At 40.5% G+C, this 18,374-nt stretch overlaps 1 protein-coding gene across 1 annotated transcript; it reads left to right on the forward strand.

Annotated features, from left to right (window-relative positions):
• Window positions 1-1,926: 1,926 nt before the first annotated feature.
• Window positions 1,927-12,864, forward strand: LOC142087524 (ras-like protein family member 11A-like). The gene is made up of 4 exons (XM_075161825.1): window positions 1,927-2,269; window positions 3,688-3,744; window positions 6,147-6,229; window positions 10,176-12,864. Exons 1-4 carry the CDS (start codon window positions 2,125-2,127, stop codon window positions 10,641-10,643), a joined length of 753 nt encoding a protein of 250 aa, XP_075017926.1. The 5' UTR covers window positions 1,927-2,124; the 3' UTR covers window positions 10,644-12,864.
• The last annotated feature ends 5,510 nt before the right edge of the window (window positions 12,865-18,374 follow it).

Genomic DNA, 18,374 nt, shown 5'->3' on the forward strand with positions numbered 1-18,374 from the left:
AGCTCAATAACACATTTTGAAGTATCCTGTTAATTGACCACAAGATTTTGAGCATTTTCCTATTCCTCCTCTCATTTTGCCTGTCCTTACAAAACTTGTGTGAGATTAAAGCACCCTGGTAATGAAATTTCCTGGAAAAGATTTTTCAGTGTTTGGGTGTTTGCAAAAATCTGGAAGAAAATTTACACTGGAAGTTTTGAAAACCATTCACATAGGAGCCATGTCCCAAAAGACACATGATCTGGTGGCTGCATCCCAGTACCATGAGCTGGGTAGCCCTCCAGACATTTTGTTCCACCTCTTCATCAGCTGACTGTCATGATGGTCAAAGTAATAACAGTTGGTGCTTACACAGCAACTCCGCACAAACACTGCTTCAGAAGTAGTTTTTAGAGGGGAAACAGAGCCTTAGAAAAGTGACACATCCATAAATCTTCTGAATCTTGTGCTTATTTCACTGGACTGCTGTGCACCAAAGCTGGATTTTTCTAAAGCCAGTTCACACTCAGCACGTCTTCTGTGATGCTGGTGTGGAAATCGAGATCATTTGACAACCTGGCCCCCAGTGCTTTGGGAAGGGGTAGTAATCTAGAGACCTGGCCTGATTTCCCATCCTCTTGTGCTAGCTCGCAACCATACCCCTGGCCTCTAAAACCTGCTGGGGAGAACTCATGTGTGTGCTGTGATTGAAAGCAGTGGCGTGAAAGCAGCTGGGCAGAAAAAGTCTTTTTGGTGGCTGCAGCTTCTACGTAATGAACCATGCCTACCTTCTGCCTGCTAGGAGCGTGCAGATCAGAGGAAAAATCTGCATCCTCAGGTCTCCATGATCTGTGGTGGATTAGCTGCGGTGCCACTTTCCGTTAAGATCTATGTCTCCCACGCAGCGTGACAGAGTACACGTCTCAGAAGTATGCTGCCTGCACCAGGCTCGCCTCTTCCCACTGTTGCCTAAAGCTGCTCCTGCCCCTCGCAGACCTCTTTTGAGAAGTTTTTCAAAGATGAATGCTCTAACTATATTTTCTGTAGTTTAATTTACATCTGTTTTATATTATTTGCAGTTTTGCTTTATCTGGGTCGTTCCCTCCCCACTGCTCTTCCCTTTTTCTTCCCTCCCCATTATCCTTGATAACAGAGTTGATTGTAGCTAGTGTACGGTTACATGCTGTCATCCCTACAGACCTTGCAGCCGCCAGCTGTCTTAAAACTACGCTGGGTTTTCCTATAGAAGTAATTCTTTCTTCATTCCCTCTATCTGGCTCGCCCCACTGAAGGATACCGAGTCCTTCCTCAGGCTTCCCAAGTCTGTTGCCAGCCCTAAATTCACTTTTCCATGTTTGGAGAAACTGCAGTGTCCCAACCCAATGCTAACCCACATTCCAGTGGGCCATTAAGACTAACAACATGTATAAACCAGCAGATCAAATGCATCCTGGAGGATACATATGTGAGCTAGTATTTTGGAATAACCCACAGCTGCCTGAAACCTCGGGGGGAAAAAATGTGTTTCTTTTCCTGAAGAGGAGCGTCCCATCAGCTTCAGCACTCTGAAGGGGCCCAATTGCAGGACACAATAGGACAGGGAGAACAACAGAGCATGGAGTTGAAGCCAATTGAAAATGCAAAGAAACTAGACAGGCAGAACGGGATTATTCAAAGTGGAATTAGAGCAAAGCATGGGGGTGACTGTATCCTGCTGAAAACGCTACCGTGATGACTGTAAAACAGAAGAATCTCGTTTTAGCAAAGAGCCAAGGGACAGCACATAAAACAGGCAGCGGGGAGATAAAGCGGCGAGCGAGCGAGGGAGCGTGGTTGATGGAGGCACACGCTCGGTGCCCGGCTGGAGGAATGTCATGGTTTCACTTGTGATTGGCTGGGGAATGGAGGAGTCAGTTTTCACGGGGGCTGATCAAAAAGTTCCCTTTTGCTTTCCAAAGTTGCTGTCTGAGCAGAGGCATCGGGAAGAGGAGGCCAGTCGCTCTAACATTCCTCAGGAAAGCTACTTAAATGAAATGAGAAGGCTTCTCTATCCAAGGATATACAGCCAAGAACAGACGCCGAGAAGCTGTTTTCCTTCTTTTCTCCCCCAACTCCTACTGGAGTTGAACAGCTCTCATTTCTGGCATGCGTCTCATCTCTCAGGATACTATGTCACAGTATTCTACTAACTTTCTCTTGCTCCCCATACCAGAGTATCCTGTATTAGACTGCGTGCCCAACAAAATCATCAAGCTCGTGGTACTGGGTGGCAGTAGCGTTGGCAAGACAGGTAAGTCCACAGGTGTAGTTCCATGCGTTTTCTTGCTGCTGCACTTACCAGCTAATTTGCAGCTCAGACAGACCCAAGGCTATGAAAACTCTTAACTGTTGCAGCTTGAACATTTTAAGTTACTTCTTTTTTTTTTGAAAATGCACTGAATAATTTGTGAGGCAGATTTGCTGTAGCCAACGTGAGGCGGCAGTTAAGAGCAGAGGGCACTGTGTTGGGAACTCCATACTCACAAATGATTCTCCCTGGTCTTATGCAAATTATTTAACCGTGTCTAAATTTCCATACCCTGAAAATGGACTAGTGTTTTTTATTCTCCTGTTGTAAATGTTTTACGCTCTGCAGACAAATAACAGCGTACAAGATGTGTCTTCCTGTATTATTCTCCAGAGGAGGGGAGAAGAAAAGAGGGTAGAGCGAGCATTATTGCTTTTGAACATATGGTTCATGATTTCAGAAATTATTAAGGCCAGATCTGTTTTACTACATCTGAGGTTCCACAGCACTCAGTAAAACGTTTGATTGTTTTGGATTTGAAGCAGCCACATTTTCATATTATTTTTTAGTAGTTTGTTGAATATAGCTGCACAGTCAATTTCATTTAAGGGTACTAAAGAGGTGACCCAGTATCCACTGTGAGAAAAATGATTATTTTAAGTGAAATCTATGATAGAGTTGTTTGCAGAATAAACACTTTTATTTAGCTATTAACTAAGTGGTTTTGCAAATTATTAGGAACCTGCTGAGATGAAAGCACTACAGGAATGTAAGTTACTGTTGCCATGACAGGATTTTAAGTGTTACAAAGTGATCAAGAAAAAGGAAGATGTTCTAATACAACAGTATAAGAAAGCACCACAGGTTAAGGTGAATAAGAAGGCCCAGGGCGCTGCAGCATGACCCATGTATGCAGAGCACAGGCAGTTTGTTTGCTGTATGTGATTAGTTATCACTAATGGGTTTCATGAGGAGGACTAAGGATTTTTAAGGCTGGGAAGAACCATTACATCCATCAGCCTCACTTCTTATATGACACAGAAGTCTTAAATGTGGTATGGGATTAGTTTCAGTTTACTGGCTTGTTACTCTCTTTCTGAATTATTTCAAACCAAAGGTGAGGCTGTTATACCTGCAATCACAACAAACCAACCTCTGTGTCCTACACTGAATAGCCACACTGAATCTAAGGGGTAATTTCCAATGCTAGTTGCGAAAAACTCTGCATTAAGTATCACAGCCTGGCCCCAGATCTTTTTCTGTGAGTGTTGAGAGAAGCATTTGCAGAATAATATGCGACCAGTTCAAAGATTAACTTGGTTTCATATTATACTAACTCTTCCAGTAAGATATTACATGTGTTCTGCAAAGATTCATTTTGGTTCACATTAAAGACCCATATTTTTTTCATTGTTTTACAGCCCTGGTTGTGCGCTTTCTCACGAAGAGATTTATTGGAGACTATGAAGCCAATACTGGTGAGTCTGCTTTCTACTGCAGTACTGCAGTTAGCTTGAAAAGAAATCTACTCTATTTTGTGACTGGTGCATATTACAGGAAAGCCAAGCAGTGTTAGATGTCCATAAGGTGCATATTTTCAGTTAATAGCCTCAAGCTATGAAAGCAATAAATCAAAGGCTCATTATTTATGATCCTTTTAGTTATTTTTTTTTCCAACTTGATGGAAAAGGATCAGAGTAAAAGGTTTGCTTGGGGACATACCTATACTAAAATGCAGACTCAAGGAACAACTTGCATATCAACTAAACCGCGGAAACCCAATGCTGCTCTTTCTGCAACCCCAGGGAAGCCAGAGGAATTCCAAAGTGCATAAAAGTCGGTTCAGAACTTTTCCTGTGTACTCCCTTTTTTCAATGGCTTTTATGACAAGGGAGACTTCCAAACTGAAGTCTTCTTTTCATCAGATAAGCAAAGTGACCATGCAAACTGCTTCTACTGCATTTCTTGTTTAGTCCTTAGAGGATGTGTTTATGTGAACTGTTTAATTCACAGCCTCTGTTCCAAGAAAGTGCCAACTGTATTGGCCAGTGTTGTAGAAAGGATCTACATACACTGTGCTCATATCTACTAGCACATCCCACATGTAAGCCATCTCGCAGTTTTTGGGTGAAGGAGGACAGGATTCAAAGCAGTGATTGCTTCACTTCGGTGATGCATGCTGAATTTAGAATGATGAGTTAGGAAAGGAGATGGCAGTACAAGACACCTTTGATCTCTGCCTGTCTGATGAAATACAATCTGAAAGCTCCTCCTTACAGCTCCCTCTCACTGACCCTAAGTAACCTTGATGGTTGGCTGCACTATTTCTCTTTCTTTTCCTTCATCTCTTCTATGGGAGACTGTACATCAAGTTAGACTTCTGAGCTTTGCAATGGATTGCTGCCAGAGACATTGCTGAGAACCACATGCTTTTCTCATTAAGCCACCAGCCCAACAGCCATGCTGTAGAAGAAACAAATATGCCAGAAATAAGAAACAGGTGGCAGTGTATTTGTGATCATTCAACCATGCTTCTCCTTCAGTTGGGTCTAAGGCAGAGCACAGTCAGCGTCTGGAAGTACCTGCTCTTTTTTCTGCAATGCATTACAGAGTAGGAATAATATGTTGTCTGGTCTTGGTTCAGGGGTGCAGTATCTTCCCATAAAACAGTAACAGCTTTTCAGCTTAAAATCTGATGTGTTTTCCAAAAAAAAAATCCCAGAAGGGCTATATCACCTCACAGAGTCAGTACTGAAACATAATATGATAATGTTGGATTCAGACGCAGCAAACTTTGCCATACTAAATTTCCTTATATTATAAATGTTTCTATGAGCTCAGACTCTCTTCCACTGGAATAAAAACACCTGTTTCCTTGAACCAAAGATGATTTTCAGAAGTGATGGCATTATTGTCACTAACTGACCTCCCTGTTAATCTGAATTCCTTACTCTCCAATAGATGGGATTTCTCTACATTTGAGATGAAGTACATCGTTTTAGACGCAACAGTGACAATTGTATTTGGACAAGACTGAAAGGCTGTACACAACAGCTGTGGCTATAGCATTTCTTCACATATCCACGTGACTTGTATTAAGCTCTAAAGTAAAATGATGATGACATCAATCTCTGAAGCTGTCCTTATAACAATCACGGATAGTTTGTAAGATCTAAACTTAAGTTTTCATTGTCACTTAACCCGCACTCCAGTAACAAAATAAAGTTCAAGCCCAGAATAGTGATGGTCTTATTAGAGCTGGATCAGTCCTAGGTGTTTTGAACTAGCACTTGGCCCTGAATATGTGTCATTCAGATTAACCAAAAGTCAGATTCAAAGTGTCCGGTCTTTGGGGATTCCAACCGAAACTCTGACAGCTAAGGTCACACAAATCCCAAAGAGCATCTAGGTGTTTTGTATACAGTCACTTACTCTGTGTCCAAAATGAGAATACTTTCCTTTTTTAAAAACTTTCAGAAAAATGCAATAGGAAACAGCTCACTCCTTTTACAGGCAACACCTGTATATCTTGGTTTGAGATTAAAATATATGCAGTCCACATTTTAAAAAGTTAACAATATGGATTGAAAACCTGAATGGAATTTATGCACCCACTTTGACTATTTGATTCAATACAAAGTGCCACCTTTCCCAGATACCATACTAGGTATACATTCAAAACATCCAACCACATAGTAAATACAAAACCACTTTACTTAAGTAAACAGCCACACAACCACTCTGGTTCCATTCACTTTTCTATAGGCAGCTACATATCATAAGCCTCAAAAATCTGAATTTCAACAGTTCCATTTTGCATTTATGTACTTTTTCTTCTTTTTTACAGTCACTGACTCTAATGATCTTACTTTTCCACCAGGTGCTTTGTATTCAAGAAAGTTCACCATAGATGGGGAGCAGATCTCTCTACAGGTGCAGGATACTCCCTTTGTTTCATTGGAGGTAAAGCATCTGCTCAGTGCATCGGTACAGCACAGTTACTGTCTCTTGTTTGTTGCCAGCATTTCCATTTGTAAGTAACTCCACTTAGCAGAAGCTCAAACCCAAATGAAGGCTAACAGGGGGGTACCTTAAGCCCCGCCAAAATGAGCCCTTGAAGAGGTTAAATCAGGCTCCTTTAAGAGTAAGTCAGAATTAAAACAAATCTATTTCAAACACATTACTGCATCCCAAGCCTAAATAGCAGTAAAATCATAGTCTGGCTCGCTCCTGCCAACTCCTTGATTGTTTTATTTCCTATCAAAGGGTTTCTGTCCTTGCGTGGCAGAAAACTCACCTGCCTAGAGGCCCAGCTGGCTCAGCTGAGGCCTTTCTACACACCCAGAATCTTTCTTCTCTAGAAAGGTGTTTCTTTCCAAGGGGACAGGCCTCACAGCAGTTGTCATTTCCAACGAGGGTGCTTTTCAGTGCTTTCCTTACTTTTAAAAAAAAAATTATTTTTAAGGTGTTAGCATTTATCTACACCCCTCTTTCTATCAGTGTTTTAGATATTCTAGATTTAATATTTGACTAGGAACCTGTTTCTAGAAATATTTTTCCAAGCAGGATCTAAAATTAAGATGTCTTTTTTTGAAGATCTGCTTCGCATGCAGAACAAGAAGATGAAAATAGTGTCAAAGCAGCAGGAAATGTAATGAAATTTGTTTTTAAATGAATGGTGGAAATCTCATGAGAGTAATAATTCCTATAGAACAGCTGAGATTTCAGGATAAAATTAGGTATCCTCTTGTCACCATCAAACTTAAACTTCTAGGTTTGGCCTTAACCTCAGTCTAAGCTCTGACTGGGCCAAATATATGTCTAGATGGGAACACCATCTTCTCTCATCCTCTTTCAGGCTAGCTCTGGACAGCTTTATATACCTTGTTTTGTCTGCACGGACCCATGCGTCCGTGGGTTCATTTCTGTGCTGTAGAACTGTCCCATCCTGAGCTTACAGAACAGGATAAGCAAAGCTCCCACAGCCTCAGTTTCTATTTCCTTTTTTCTGATGACTGGAAATAGATTTAAGCAGAAATCCTTGACAAAGTTCCACACTCTCTGCTGCTGCTGGGGTTGTGCAGAGCAGTGGACAAGACCCCTCATTTACTTTGGGCACTAAAAAGCAAACAAAAGCTGCTATGGAAGTCCTCCAAATATTCAAATGGGACTTAATAGTACAAAGGCCCTACGCCAGCTTGCTTAGAGAGGACCCGCAAAGAGAAGCTGTTGGTGGCGATTAGGCACAATTGGGACTGCCTGATAAACACTTAACAAAGGGAATCCCCTCTCTGTTCTATCCCATGGAGAAAGGAAGGAGTGAAAGAATTTAATTCCCTCTTTCGTACCAGATATATGTTTATTTTCTGCTTTCCCTGTTTTAATTAAGACTGTGCCCTAAAATTCTGTGACTGTAGCCAGAGCTCCACAAAATTTAGCAATGCCAACAGCTGAGGTTTCTTAGTGAGAAACGATTTTAATTTAGTTAGGATGGCGTTTCATTTTCTTTGTCCCAGTCAAAGGTCTGCACTGTTTCAACAGTTCCCACAGACACACTTATCTTAGCCTGTATCTCTGTTTGCATCAAATGATGTATCTGAAATCATTTCAAGGGACTGTTCCTGAACAGGACTTGTTAAGACTGAGAATAGGTTGGGTTTTCTGTTAAAATCCTTAAGGAAGAGAGTTTCTTGCACTCTGCAGGCTGAGTACAGTGTTTTAGGAGGAAGTCATGTGTAATCACTCAGGATTCTAGCCACACCGGAAATGTTAATGTTTAAGAGAGAAACAGAAGCAAACAGATAACTGGTTTTGTTAGGTGATTCATTGCTGCTTGGTCTATACAAGGCAAATGACTGTGTGTTTCAAAATTCATTCTGGAGCAGTGATTTCCATTTAAAAAGTAGCCTGTTAGCCTTTGATTTTCCTGAATAAAGCATTCCGTTGGGGATTATCCATCCATCTCACTACTGGGTGGGCCTATCTGGAGTAACTGAGAATTTCTGCTCATTAGGGCTCTCTGAATGTACATCTTCTGCAAAAACATTTTCAAACGCTTGCCAGAGCAATTAGTTCTTTTTCCCCATGAAAGGAGTTTGCTGGTGAAAAGAGGCTAGCAGGACATGAAGGGTGGCTAATTATCTACGGATTGGCTAAAACCCAGACACCAACAGTGCAAATTGCCCTTCTTCCCACAGTCTGCCCTGTCCTGGCTTGAGTTCACTCTCATTAACCTCTTAAACAAGGCTGCTAGTGAGGATCCCTCTTCATTCCATGTGCAATTGGGTTTTTGGGTTTGAGGGTTTTGGGGATGGAAAGCAGTGATATGAGCATCTGTTAAACAATGTCACTGCTAAGAGGATTTAGCGTTACTGTAAGCTGGCAAGGGCAAAGAAGTACTAGGTAGGATGAGCCAGTGTCTCTCTGGGCAATACTGAAATATTTACAAAGGGCAGTTAGTTAGCAGAATTCCTGTTGAAAGTTGTAAGTCTAATTTATACTCCGAGCCTTCAGAAATTCTGCTTCCTTCTTCTCACAAAAGTAGTAGTGAGAAGTAGTCCTTTTTTTACTGTCCGATCTACCATAAAAGAACTAATCAGTTTTACTCATTCTTTTCCACCTCTGCTTCCTGAAATTAGGCTTTATCATTCATATTTAGGTGTCTAAACAAAAGTGATCTGTTTTGGGAGATCGCTGAACACATGCCAATTCTGTTAAAATGAATGTGAGTGGCAGATATATGTTCTATAGATAAATAGATAATGGAGCATATGTTCTAATAGTCTTACTGAAGTTGATGAAGATTTATTGAATATAATTTAGCAATAATAATAAAAGTTTGGGCTTTGTATTCATGATGCTGAACTCCCCCTAAAATACACAAAAGCCTCTAATTCCTACCAACTTGATCAAGAGCTGAATACTGAATATGCTTAGTGCCTTGTTGGATATGAAAGAAATTACAAAGTTCCAGAAAGCCTGTAATATTGCAGGAATGTCAGTTCTTACAAACCAAGCATTCTGGCAACAACTGCAGCAGTGATCTCCCTATCTGGTTGGGTTACATGCCAGCATGGATAACAAAGAGTAGAGGATTAGCTGGAAATAGCTTCATCTTGAAAAGTGAGCTGATCTCTTTTCAAGCCCCATAGTATTGTATTCAGTTTTATATTCCCAAGCTGGTGATTGTTATGGCTGTCTGAGTAGGAGTGGTGATGGACTGAACAAATCTGCGACTAGCAAAACAATAATATAAACCCATTGCTGCTCTACAAATGAGCAATGAGATTTCACCTCATTTTCAGTTCCAGTAATTGGTTGTTTGTAACAAATTGCTTTTTTGAAGTAACTTTGCCTTTGACTATCTGGAGACCCACATGGCAGAAAAACCTGCCAGGCTTCATCAGACAGAGTTAGTGAGAACCCCCGCCCATGCAGACATTGAATACAGAATTGGAAAAAGCCCTAACAAAACATGTTGGGGAACAACTGTTCACTTGCAGTAGTGTGACTAGCCTGCTGAATTTTATAACGCTCTTACCGTGCCCATCACAATTTTGTCCACAATAAAAGCGCGGGTTTCTGTCACACTGTGACAGTGTACTGTCACTATTGTTTATTACAATAGAATGCAGAACAAACTTTTCAATATCAGTATTTTGGCTGTTCTTTTAGTTTCTACTAATTTGCTCTGACCCCTCTCCACTCCACATTACTGCTTACCTGTAACATGTTACTGACACAGTGGAAATTTCTCCTGCTCTGGTACATTCCCCAGCAGTCAGAGAGGTTTCTGCCTGTACATTGAGAAACAGCCACGCATTAAAACAAAGCTCTGAGTATGACTGTTTGCTCTGTCTGCTCCCTGTTCTCAGTTTTCTAATCTCACACCTCTTGGTTTTGACGGCAGGATGATACTGACAGCATATGCTGCCAAGAGCAGATAAACCGTTCAATCTACTGGGCAGATGGCTTCGTTTTTGTTTACTCCATCACAGACTATGAGAGCTATCGAGTCATCCGTCCCCTACACCAGCACATCCGCAAGATTCACCCGAATGCTAACATTCCCCTGCTTCTGATGGCGAACAAAGGAGACCTCCTGCGAGCCAGGCAGGTGTCCTCCAAAGAAGGACTCCAGCTGGCCGGTGAACTGGGAGGTACTTACTATGAAGTCTCAGCCCGGGAGAACTGCGAGGGAGTGCATGAAGCCTTCCAGCAGCTTTGCCAGGAGGTCAGCAGGATGATCGGGAGCTGCAATGGAGAGAAACGAAGAGGCCTCCACCTTGTCCGACCCAAGTCTCCAAATATGCAGGACTTAAAGAGACGTTTGAAACAGGCTCTGACTTCCAAAGGGAAATCTGCCACTACACTTTGATGTAGCCGACAGAAATTGCTTTCCACAGCCCTGAAAAAAAGACAAGAAAATAAGCTGATAATAAGGGACATCGCTGAAATGCAGCAATCAGGTTGTGTAAGAGGCTCTTTCATTTTGTCTTTACATCTTCCTTAAAAACCCCATGCTCATTCAGCAAAGGAACTTACAGAATTTGCTCTTTGGGGCAAGAATTTAGAAACTGTGATTTAAAAAATAGATTGTCCCAAATGATTTCCTTTTTGAAAGGGACACAGTCAAATAGTTTAGGCTAAAATGTGGATTTTATTAATAAAAATAATTAAATCCTACTTTTAAGAGAAGTGACTTCTGTATTTCCAAACATAGGCAATAAGCTACAGCAAGACACGAGGAGAGTGATGTAAGCTATACTGAACAAGCAAAATTTACCAGATTTGCTTAGTCACAAGACTGGAAAACAAAGGCAAAAAGTAAATGAAGAGCGTAAATAGTGAAAAGTAGTAACTGAAAGCTTTTAAATTGCAGTTTAGAAAATGTTCTTAGCAACTTCGGGAGAGATTTGCAAGCTTTAGCCTTACGGTGTCTCTTTAAAGGGAGGTTTTTTAAAAATCACTATTTTTTCAGATTATTTTTCTTTAAACACATATTGACTGTTTCTGAAAGTGATTAGATGGCAAAATACATACTTGTAGCAGCATTTTGTAGTCAGTTTCTCAATGGCGTACTTCTCATTTTTCTGTAGGTTTCCTACATGGTAATGAGAGAGGGACAAAGAGAGAAGTGTGGTTTAAAACCTGCAAAAAAATGGACTACATTAATCAAGAGCAAGGAGGTGACCTAAAACTATTTAATTTTTTTTTTCCAAACTAGTTAGATTTCAAGTTCAAGATGCTGTTTTAAAGAAACAAGGCCTTCACATAAAGTAAATTTAATTCATTAGATCTTTTTTTCTTGAAGAAGAAGAAAAGGTTTTATGATGCCTGAAATTTCTGGAATTCATCATTTTGTCATTTGCCTTAAGACCAGCCTTTACTCAATACCTTGCAATGCATCCAAATCACCAGTCTATCAATACATATTCCACTGGCAGCATCTCACTGCATTGTGTCTCAGCATGTACAAAGGGATTTGAAGCCGTATCCTGTGAACTGGCCTGTTTTATGGTAGCAATAACAGCAACATGAAGCATCCATCATTCTATTCTCAATAAGAGTGGAAAGAAACTGGGTTGGACCATGTAAAAGTCGTGATGCAACAATCTTTTGTGTATAAACAGACCATATGAGCAATTCACAGGACCATGAAATGAAGTAAAGCTCAATGATTTACACTCAGGAACACAGAAGGGAAAACCCTACTTTGATGCATAGAGAAAATACTCCCAGCTGCAGTTTCAGCTGGCAATATTGAGCTAAATCACCCTTTTACTCATTATGAGCAGCAAAAATGTAAATTGAGTCTGATGAGTATTTATATAGCTCAGGGCTTGAAAATGTATTTTATATTCTTCTTGTCCCTATATTAGACAACTCTAGTCATGATTTTCCTTATCACCTGGATTTGCTCTATCTACAGCTCACTTTCTGTTTTATTTATTGTTTTCCATAGCTGGTCATCTGAGAATGTCTTGTGTTTTGATTAATTTAAAATTCTTTTATTCACACAAAAGAACTGCACCTTTTTTTAAAACTAGTTTCAAGTGGTAATAGGAGGGGAAAAGGAAAGTTAGATCACCCAAACAGGGACTCAAACAATATCAGAGGATTTCTACTTTAGCTTATGGTTAATTAACAATTTGATGTTTGAGCAGTGTCATTATTGCAGCCACTTTGGTATGGCGTTCATTAGCACAGAATTTCAATATTTAAAATTACTAATATCATAGCTCAAATATCGAATCTGAAGTTTCAATAACATGAAATAGAGCAAGCCGTTTGCGAGGCACACACAAACTGAAAATTGTTTACATTGGAAAAGTGATCACCAATTTTGAATAGCAATTAAATATTTTACCATCCCAGTACTGTATAACAAGGGCTAAATTTGCTGAAGACAATTTGCTGACAACATTTGTTTTCATAAGAGCCTAAGAGAATTAGGTGCTCTAGCTTGTTAAATTTGTTTGTAACTTACTCTTTCAGCTCTAATCCTTCCTTATTTGGGAAGAAAGTTCAACAGATTTCAAACCTGTCAATGTTTTATCTTCAACAGTGATTAATAAAAACGTGCAAGATCTTTCCTGAGTAGTTCATAAAATGGCTCCTTTACGTCTCACATCTTTAAGTGTTCCTTGTTTATACTAGACAAAAAATATATTTTTTTCCCTTCTTATAACCTAATACACCCTGCTTTGGAAGTATACACACGTGTTCCTACATTTGTACTACATAAGTAAGTATTCCCACATTCCTGCGGCACTGGTGGGGAAAAAAAAGTCTACATTTTGGCTAAGGCCAAAAAATATTGAAACATTTAAGTCTTCTCCTAAATACTAACATGTGGCAAACATTTATTCTGCTACAGAGACTTGAGTATAGTATTTCCTTTGTTCGTTGACCAGCAATACAAATCCTGTAATAGCTTTGATACTGGTTTTAAGCCAGGACATACCATCTACAGAAGACAATAGAGCTCAGCATTTTTATTAGCAGTGCAGTACTTAAGCACCAGAACACACCACTGCGCCACTGAAGCTAAGCAAGGCTGAGGAAGGAGAATGGTAGCATGAAAAGCAGGGAGAAGAGAATGCTATAGAATTAAGTGCCTAAAAATAATCATGTAAAATATCAAAGATTAGTCATGTAGAACTTGATCCTGAATTAGAATCTTCAGGCTGCCAGGGAAAAACATATTCTACTGAAGGTTTTAAACTAAGCCTCTAGAGAGAAGGTACTTGACATAAAGTCAGGAGAGGAAAGGAAAAAAAGATTTGAGAACGGGGTTTTTTTTTTGTATCAAGGCAAATTCTCTTCTCAGTTATATTGGTTAAGTCCAGATTAACTCCATTGGAAGCAATACCAACAGCAACAAGCTGTAGAATTCACTTTTTTTTTTTTTTTTTCCCCCACCTCTCTTCATTCTCCTGAGCAGTTTAAATCTTGTGCACCATCTGGTTTTCAAGATGGTTTACAGCTGGGTTTACTTGGGCACAAAGCAGTTGAGTGATTTGCCCCAAGGTTACACAGCTGAGCAAGTACTTGAGAGGAACTGAAAAACTGTGTCCTTTGTAATTAATTCCCAACTCTTTACAACAACTACCAGACCATACCATCTCCCTCAAGGTATGTGCAAAGCACAGTGAGTTGTATTACACAAGAATATAATTAAAAGTTGGAAAAAGTTACTTAAATTACAAGCTATGTTAGGAACTGACTGAGCAAAGTATTACTGACATGCTGGCACCATGCACAATTATAGTAATACCAAGACTGGCTTATCAGTTATTGAAGATATTTGTAAATGGTTATTTTCTGCAGTATTTCTGTCAGTTGCATTTCTCACACGTTTCCAGTGGTTCCCCATGGAAATACAGTGTGACCTGGGAGGCGGGAAAATCAGGCTCCATTTTTAACTTTTCCTGTGACTTGCTTGATGATCTTGGCCAGATCCCTTAATCGAAGTTACTGTGTCCGTAAGTAAAAGGGAGGATATCAACACATATTTGCCATGCACTTTAGCATCCACAGCAGAGAATCACCAATGAGAAATAAAGGAATTGTCCGCATTTACAGTAGGGAAATCTTAACATCAGAATTCAGATCTTGATTCCGGATTCCTTAAACTCAGAGTTGTTTGGATCCCACATTTACACTTGAAACATAGGAACAAAATGGAAAATTCAGATCTTGATTTCAAGAAACAGCTCAAACAGACATATTTGTATCCAGGGTACCTGGCTACTCACAGGATTTATGTCAGGTGTACAAATGAAGGGGAAAGAGTAACTTTCTGAGACATTGAAAGAAACTTAGTCTGTACCAGAAAACAGTTGTCTAATTGTTTTACAGGGCAAACTGGAAGGCTGCCAGCTTATTTCCCTCTGCCCACTGGCAAGCTAGAAGACTTTGGGTCAAAATCACACTGACTCTGCTGGAGCTGCAGCTATGTTTGCAGAGCCAGAACATGACCCTGAAGCAGCAGAACATAATGACTTATTTGCGAGTATTTAGTTGTTCATGTATTTTCAGAGTTTGTATAAGCTGTCCCTGTCTCCTCTGGGGCTAGCACAGGAAAGCCATGCAATTAAAAGTTAAAAAAGATCTCCAGGTTCACTCTAAAAACCTCAAAAGCAGGGACAATGGTGCCAGAAAAGACAATCCAATCTACCACCTCTGGGGACAAAGCAAGACTCTTCCTTTGATAATTTTTCACCCCTGTTCTCACTAGCTCTGCCCTTCCTTGTCCTCTCCATTCATGCCTTTGTGCTCATTTAATTTAGCAAGCAAACTTCTGCAGTTGTTCTTTCTTAGGCTTAGAAATATTTTTTGTTGTTTACGTAAAAATTTATTTCCAAATATTTTAACCTCAAACACGGTTTATAGCAAAAGAAGAGTGTCTGCTTAGCCTTTTGACCTTATTTACCTGAAGCATTTCAAAGCACATCTAAATGAAGTCAGTACAACTCTGTATTTAGACAAATGTTTGAATTCATGCCATTTCTCCCCAAGTGCTCTCACTGGCTTAGCCCAATATTTCCTTCCCTTGTTTTGTGCTCATTTGAGTTGCGTAGTCATTGCTTACTTAAACCTGTTTAGTTCCTGTAAAGTTTTGCTGCTCTTCTCTGAAATCTCTTCGGTTTTATCAGGCAAGTTCTCTTTAAGCAGCTGTGCAAGCAGTAGATGAGCTCAGAACAGCTGGTGATTTTCTGCTCTGTCAGATTTTTGCTCATTATTGAAGATTTTGGAATAAACAGGAGCAGGGAGAGCGATGCAGCCAACCCAGTTCTAGTCTCCTTTCATCTGTCAACCTCCTTTGATGACAATAATTTTATCCATCACAAAGTGGACAAAGTTTATCCTAAATGATAGTGTTTCAGCACGGGTTCCTACAGATAGAAAAAACACCAAATATGAAGCAGAGAGATGAGTTGATAGGCTCTGTAAACCCTAGGATCCAATTCATTCAGGAGCTGTCATAGCAATCTTCTTTTCTTTAGAAGATACATTTTTTACATTTTCCTTTTTATCCAAAGGGGTTTCAAGACACAGCCTCTGGATCTCGTCACACAGACACTTACTGTCTCCTCTGTAGCAGGTCAAGGGGAAGCTGCACATTTTCTAAATATGATGGGTGAAAAGTATGCATGCCTTGTGCTGTTATTATGGATGATTGTGGAGACTGTTCCTAAGGATAATGTTTTTCTTCCTTCTGGGCAATAATGCAGAATGCTAGCAATTAGTAACTGGTCATTTTGAAAAGATATTAGTTTTGTTTGCTGAATCTGGAGACACACTGTACCTTCTCTGCTGGTTAGAAAGCTCACCAGATAAGCAGAGGTTGGGCTTTTTCTGATGTACCCTTTGAACTCTCACAAAGAGAGCTGAATTATGTCACCTTTTGACTGTGATCCAGGCTTCCAGATGCTTGCAGGAGCCACCACTCTTCACAGTGTTCTGCATTGTATTTCACTTCAAAACTCTCAATATTTTCCTATGCCAAGATGAAAAAGCAGAACAACTTTGGAATATCACACTGAAGTGCAACAGCCTATTCTCTTGCCTCCCTATTTTTGATGAAGATCATGGGTATTTGAGCTGGTTTTACCTTTGTTGGGGACTAGAACTCATGCTCTATAAGCAAAGGTGTTTGTCATTTCAAATGAACAAGACTCTTCGTTATTTAACTAGCAGAACAAGATGTACTGTCATACACCTCAGCAGTTCTGTGACTGTCAGTAAAGAGCAGTGGAATAGGGGAATGAGAGAGAGGCATAAAATCTCTAAATTATGCTCCTGTGTGCCATTTGATTTTCAGTAAGAGAGACTAACTCTCCCTCAAGCACTGGGAAAGAGGCTGGTGGCAGTGCTGAATATAGAGAAAGTGGTGATGGCAATTCTGGCTCAACAGTCTGTGCTCCAATCCCTCCATTTGGAGATGGTGGGGGAGGTCAATGTTTGTGAGAAGAACATCCCAAGAGCACAAAAAGGGGTCACTGGGAAACCATGGGTTCTCTGAGGCAGAACCAAAATGACGTTTCTGTGAACTACACATCTGGAGGTGCTCTGCTGAAATGGAAAATCAGAATCCAGGCCTTGGAGAGCCATTAGCATTTCCCATCTACAGAGCAGCGGTGAAAACCCCACATCTTCATCACGTTCCAGCCCACATAGTTACATTATGCCTATGTCAAAGTCACTTCTTCTCCTAAAAGGCTACAGTAGTATTGCTGGTCTCTGTGTAGATACTGGTACAGCTCCAGCAATGAACGGAGGGTTTGAGTTGCCATTCTTATCCACCCTTTTAACTGCCAAGACCACCTATGAAGTCCAGAGTCCAAGAGCTAGTACCAAATACCAAATATATCTGACTAGTGTTCGCCAGTCTGTGCTGGAGAGCAGTAACTGGCTCTCAGGAGAGCCATAATCTGCCAAAAGAGCAGCTTTTCAAACCCAGAATACATATTTGTGTCAGGACTGTGCAATGATATATTATATATGTAAGTGTTATTCTGCTAGCATTATTTATTAGGCAGCTTTAAAGAAAGCAAGAAGTTTTGTTTCTAAATCCTGAGTGCTAATCATTGAGATTCCTCATTTTATCTATTTTTGTATTTTTAATTTTAGCCATTTGCACTTACGAACCTCGCACTGGGGAATGAAGAGAAACAAATGGAGCCAAAGGTTCATCTCTTTATATGTTTGGCAATGCACATTTTCCCCACACTGAAAATATGTCTCAACACTGGAAGAACCAAGAATCATGAACAAGGCTGAGAGGGTACGTTCAGTCTGCAAAGCCCAGGCACCCCTCAATCCCTGTGCTGTGGCTACTGATAAGAGCTACTGGTAAGACAAGAATATACACCTAAAAAGCATCAGTGTTCACCTATTCACACATGGTTTGCAAGGAGCTTTAAAACCTGAGGCTTCACAGGATGAGGGGAGATGGCTGTCGAAGGGTTAAATGTTTCCTGCCTTTAATCTAGAATCACGTAATGTGGAATGAATGTTTCAGCTCAAAATGTTTCCTCACTCTGACAGTTTCATGGTGTGAGGTCAAAGTGTGGGAGAGATGGGGAGAAAAGAGGGGGAGCATGGAGTGGTGAGCTAGTAAACCTAGAGAAACACAGACACCCAGAGAAATAAAAAAGATGGTTTCTCAAGCAGCCTCGACCCAGCTGGAAGGGCTGTGGTGGAGCCATAGGCGAAGTGTGTATGACTTTAAGGACTTCCTGCTCCGGGCTGCCTCTGCTTCTCCCATGTGTGCATGCTTCTGCTCTGGGCACAGTTCCCACGCTACATTGCAAAATACGCCTTGAGTTTCTCACAGTATCTCTGCCCAGACACAAACTGCAGCTTCAGTCCTTCCTGCACCCTGCATATTCAGGAGATGGGACTTCTTTGGGGGTACTGCGTGCTATATTTATTTTTCCTGCCTGTGTGTATCTTTTCCTATGCTACCAGATCTGTTTCGTACACCAAAGGGCTCTTCCCAATGCGGCAAACTTCAATTTAAAAACTCATCAGATTTCAAATTAATTTGATTTTTTGGACCAACCTGATCTCAGATCACTTCTTACACAAAGAGAGACTG

The sequence above is a fragment of the Calonectris borealis genome, chromosome 13, assembly GCF_964195595.1.
Source record: "Calonectris borealis chromosome 13, bCalBor7.hap1.2, whole genome shotgun sequence".
In the NCBI taxonomy this organism is placed as follows: domain Eukaryota; kingdom Metazoa; phylum Chordata; class Aves; order Procellariiformes; family Procellariidae; genus Calonectris; species Calonectris borealis.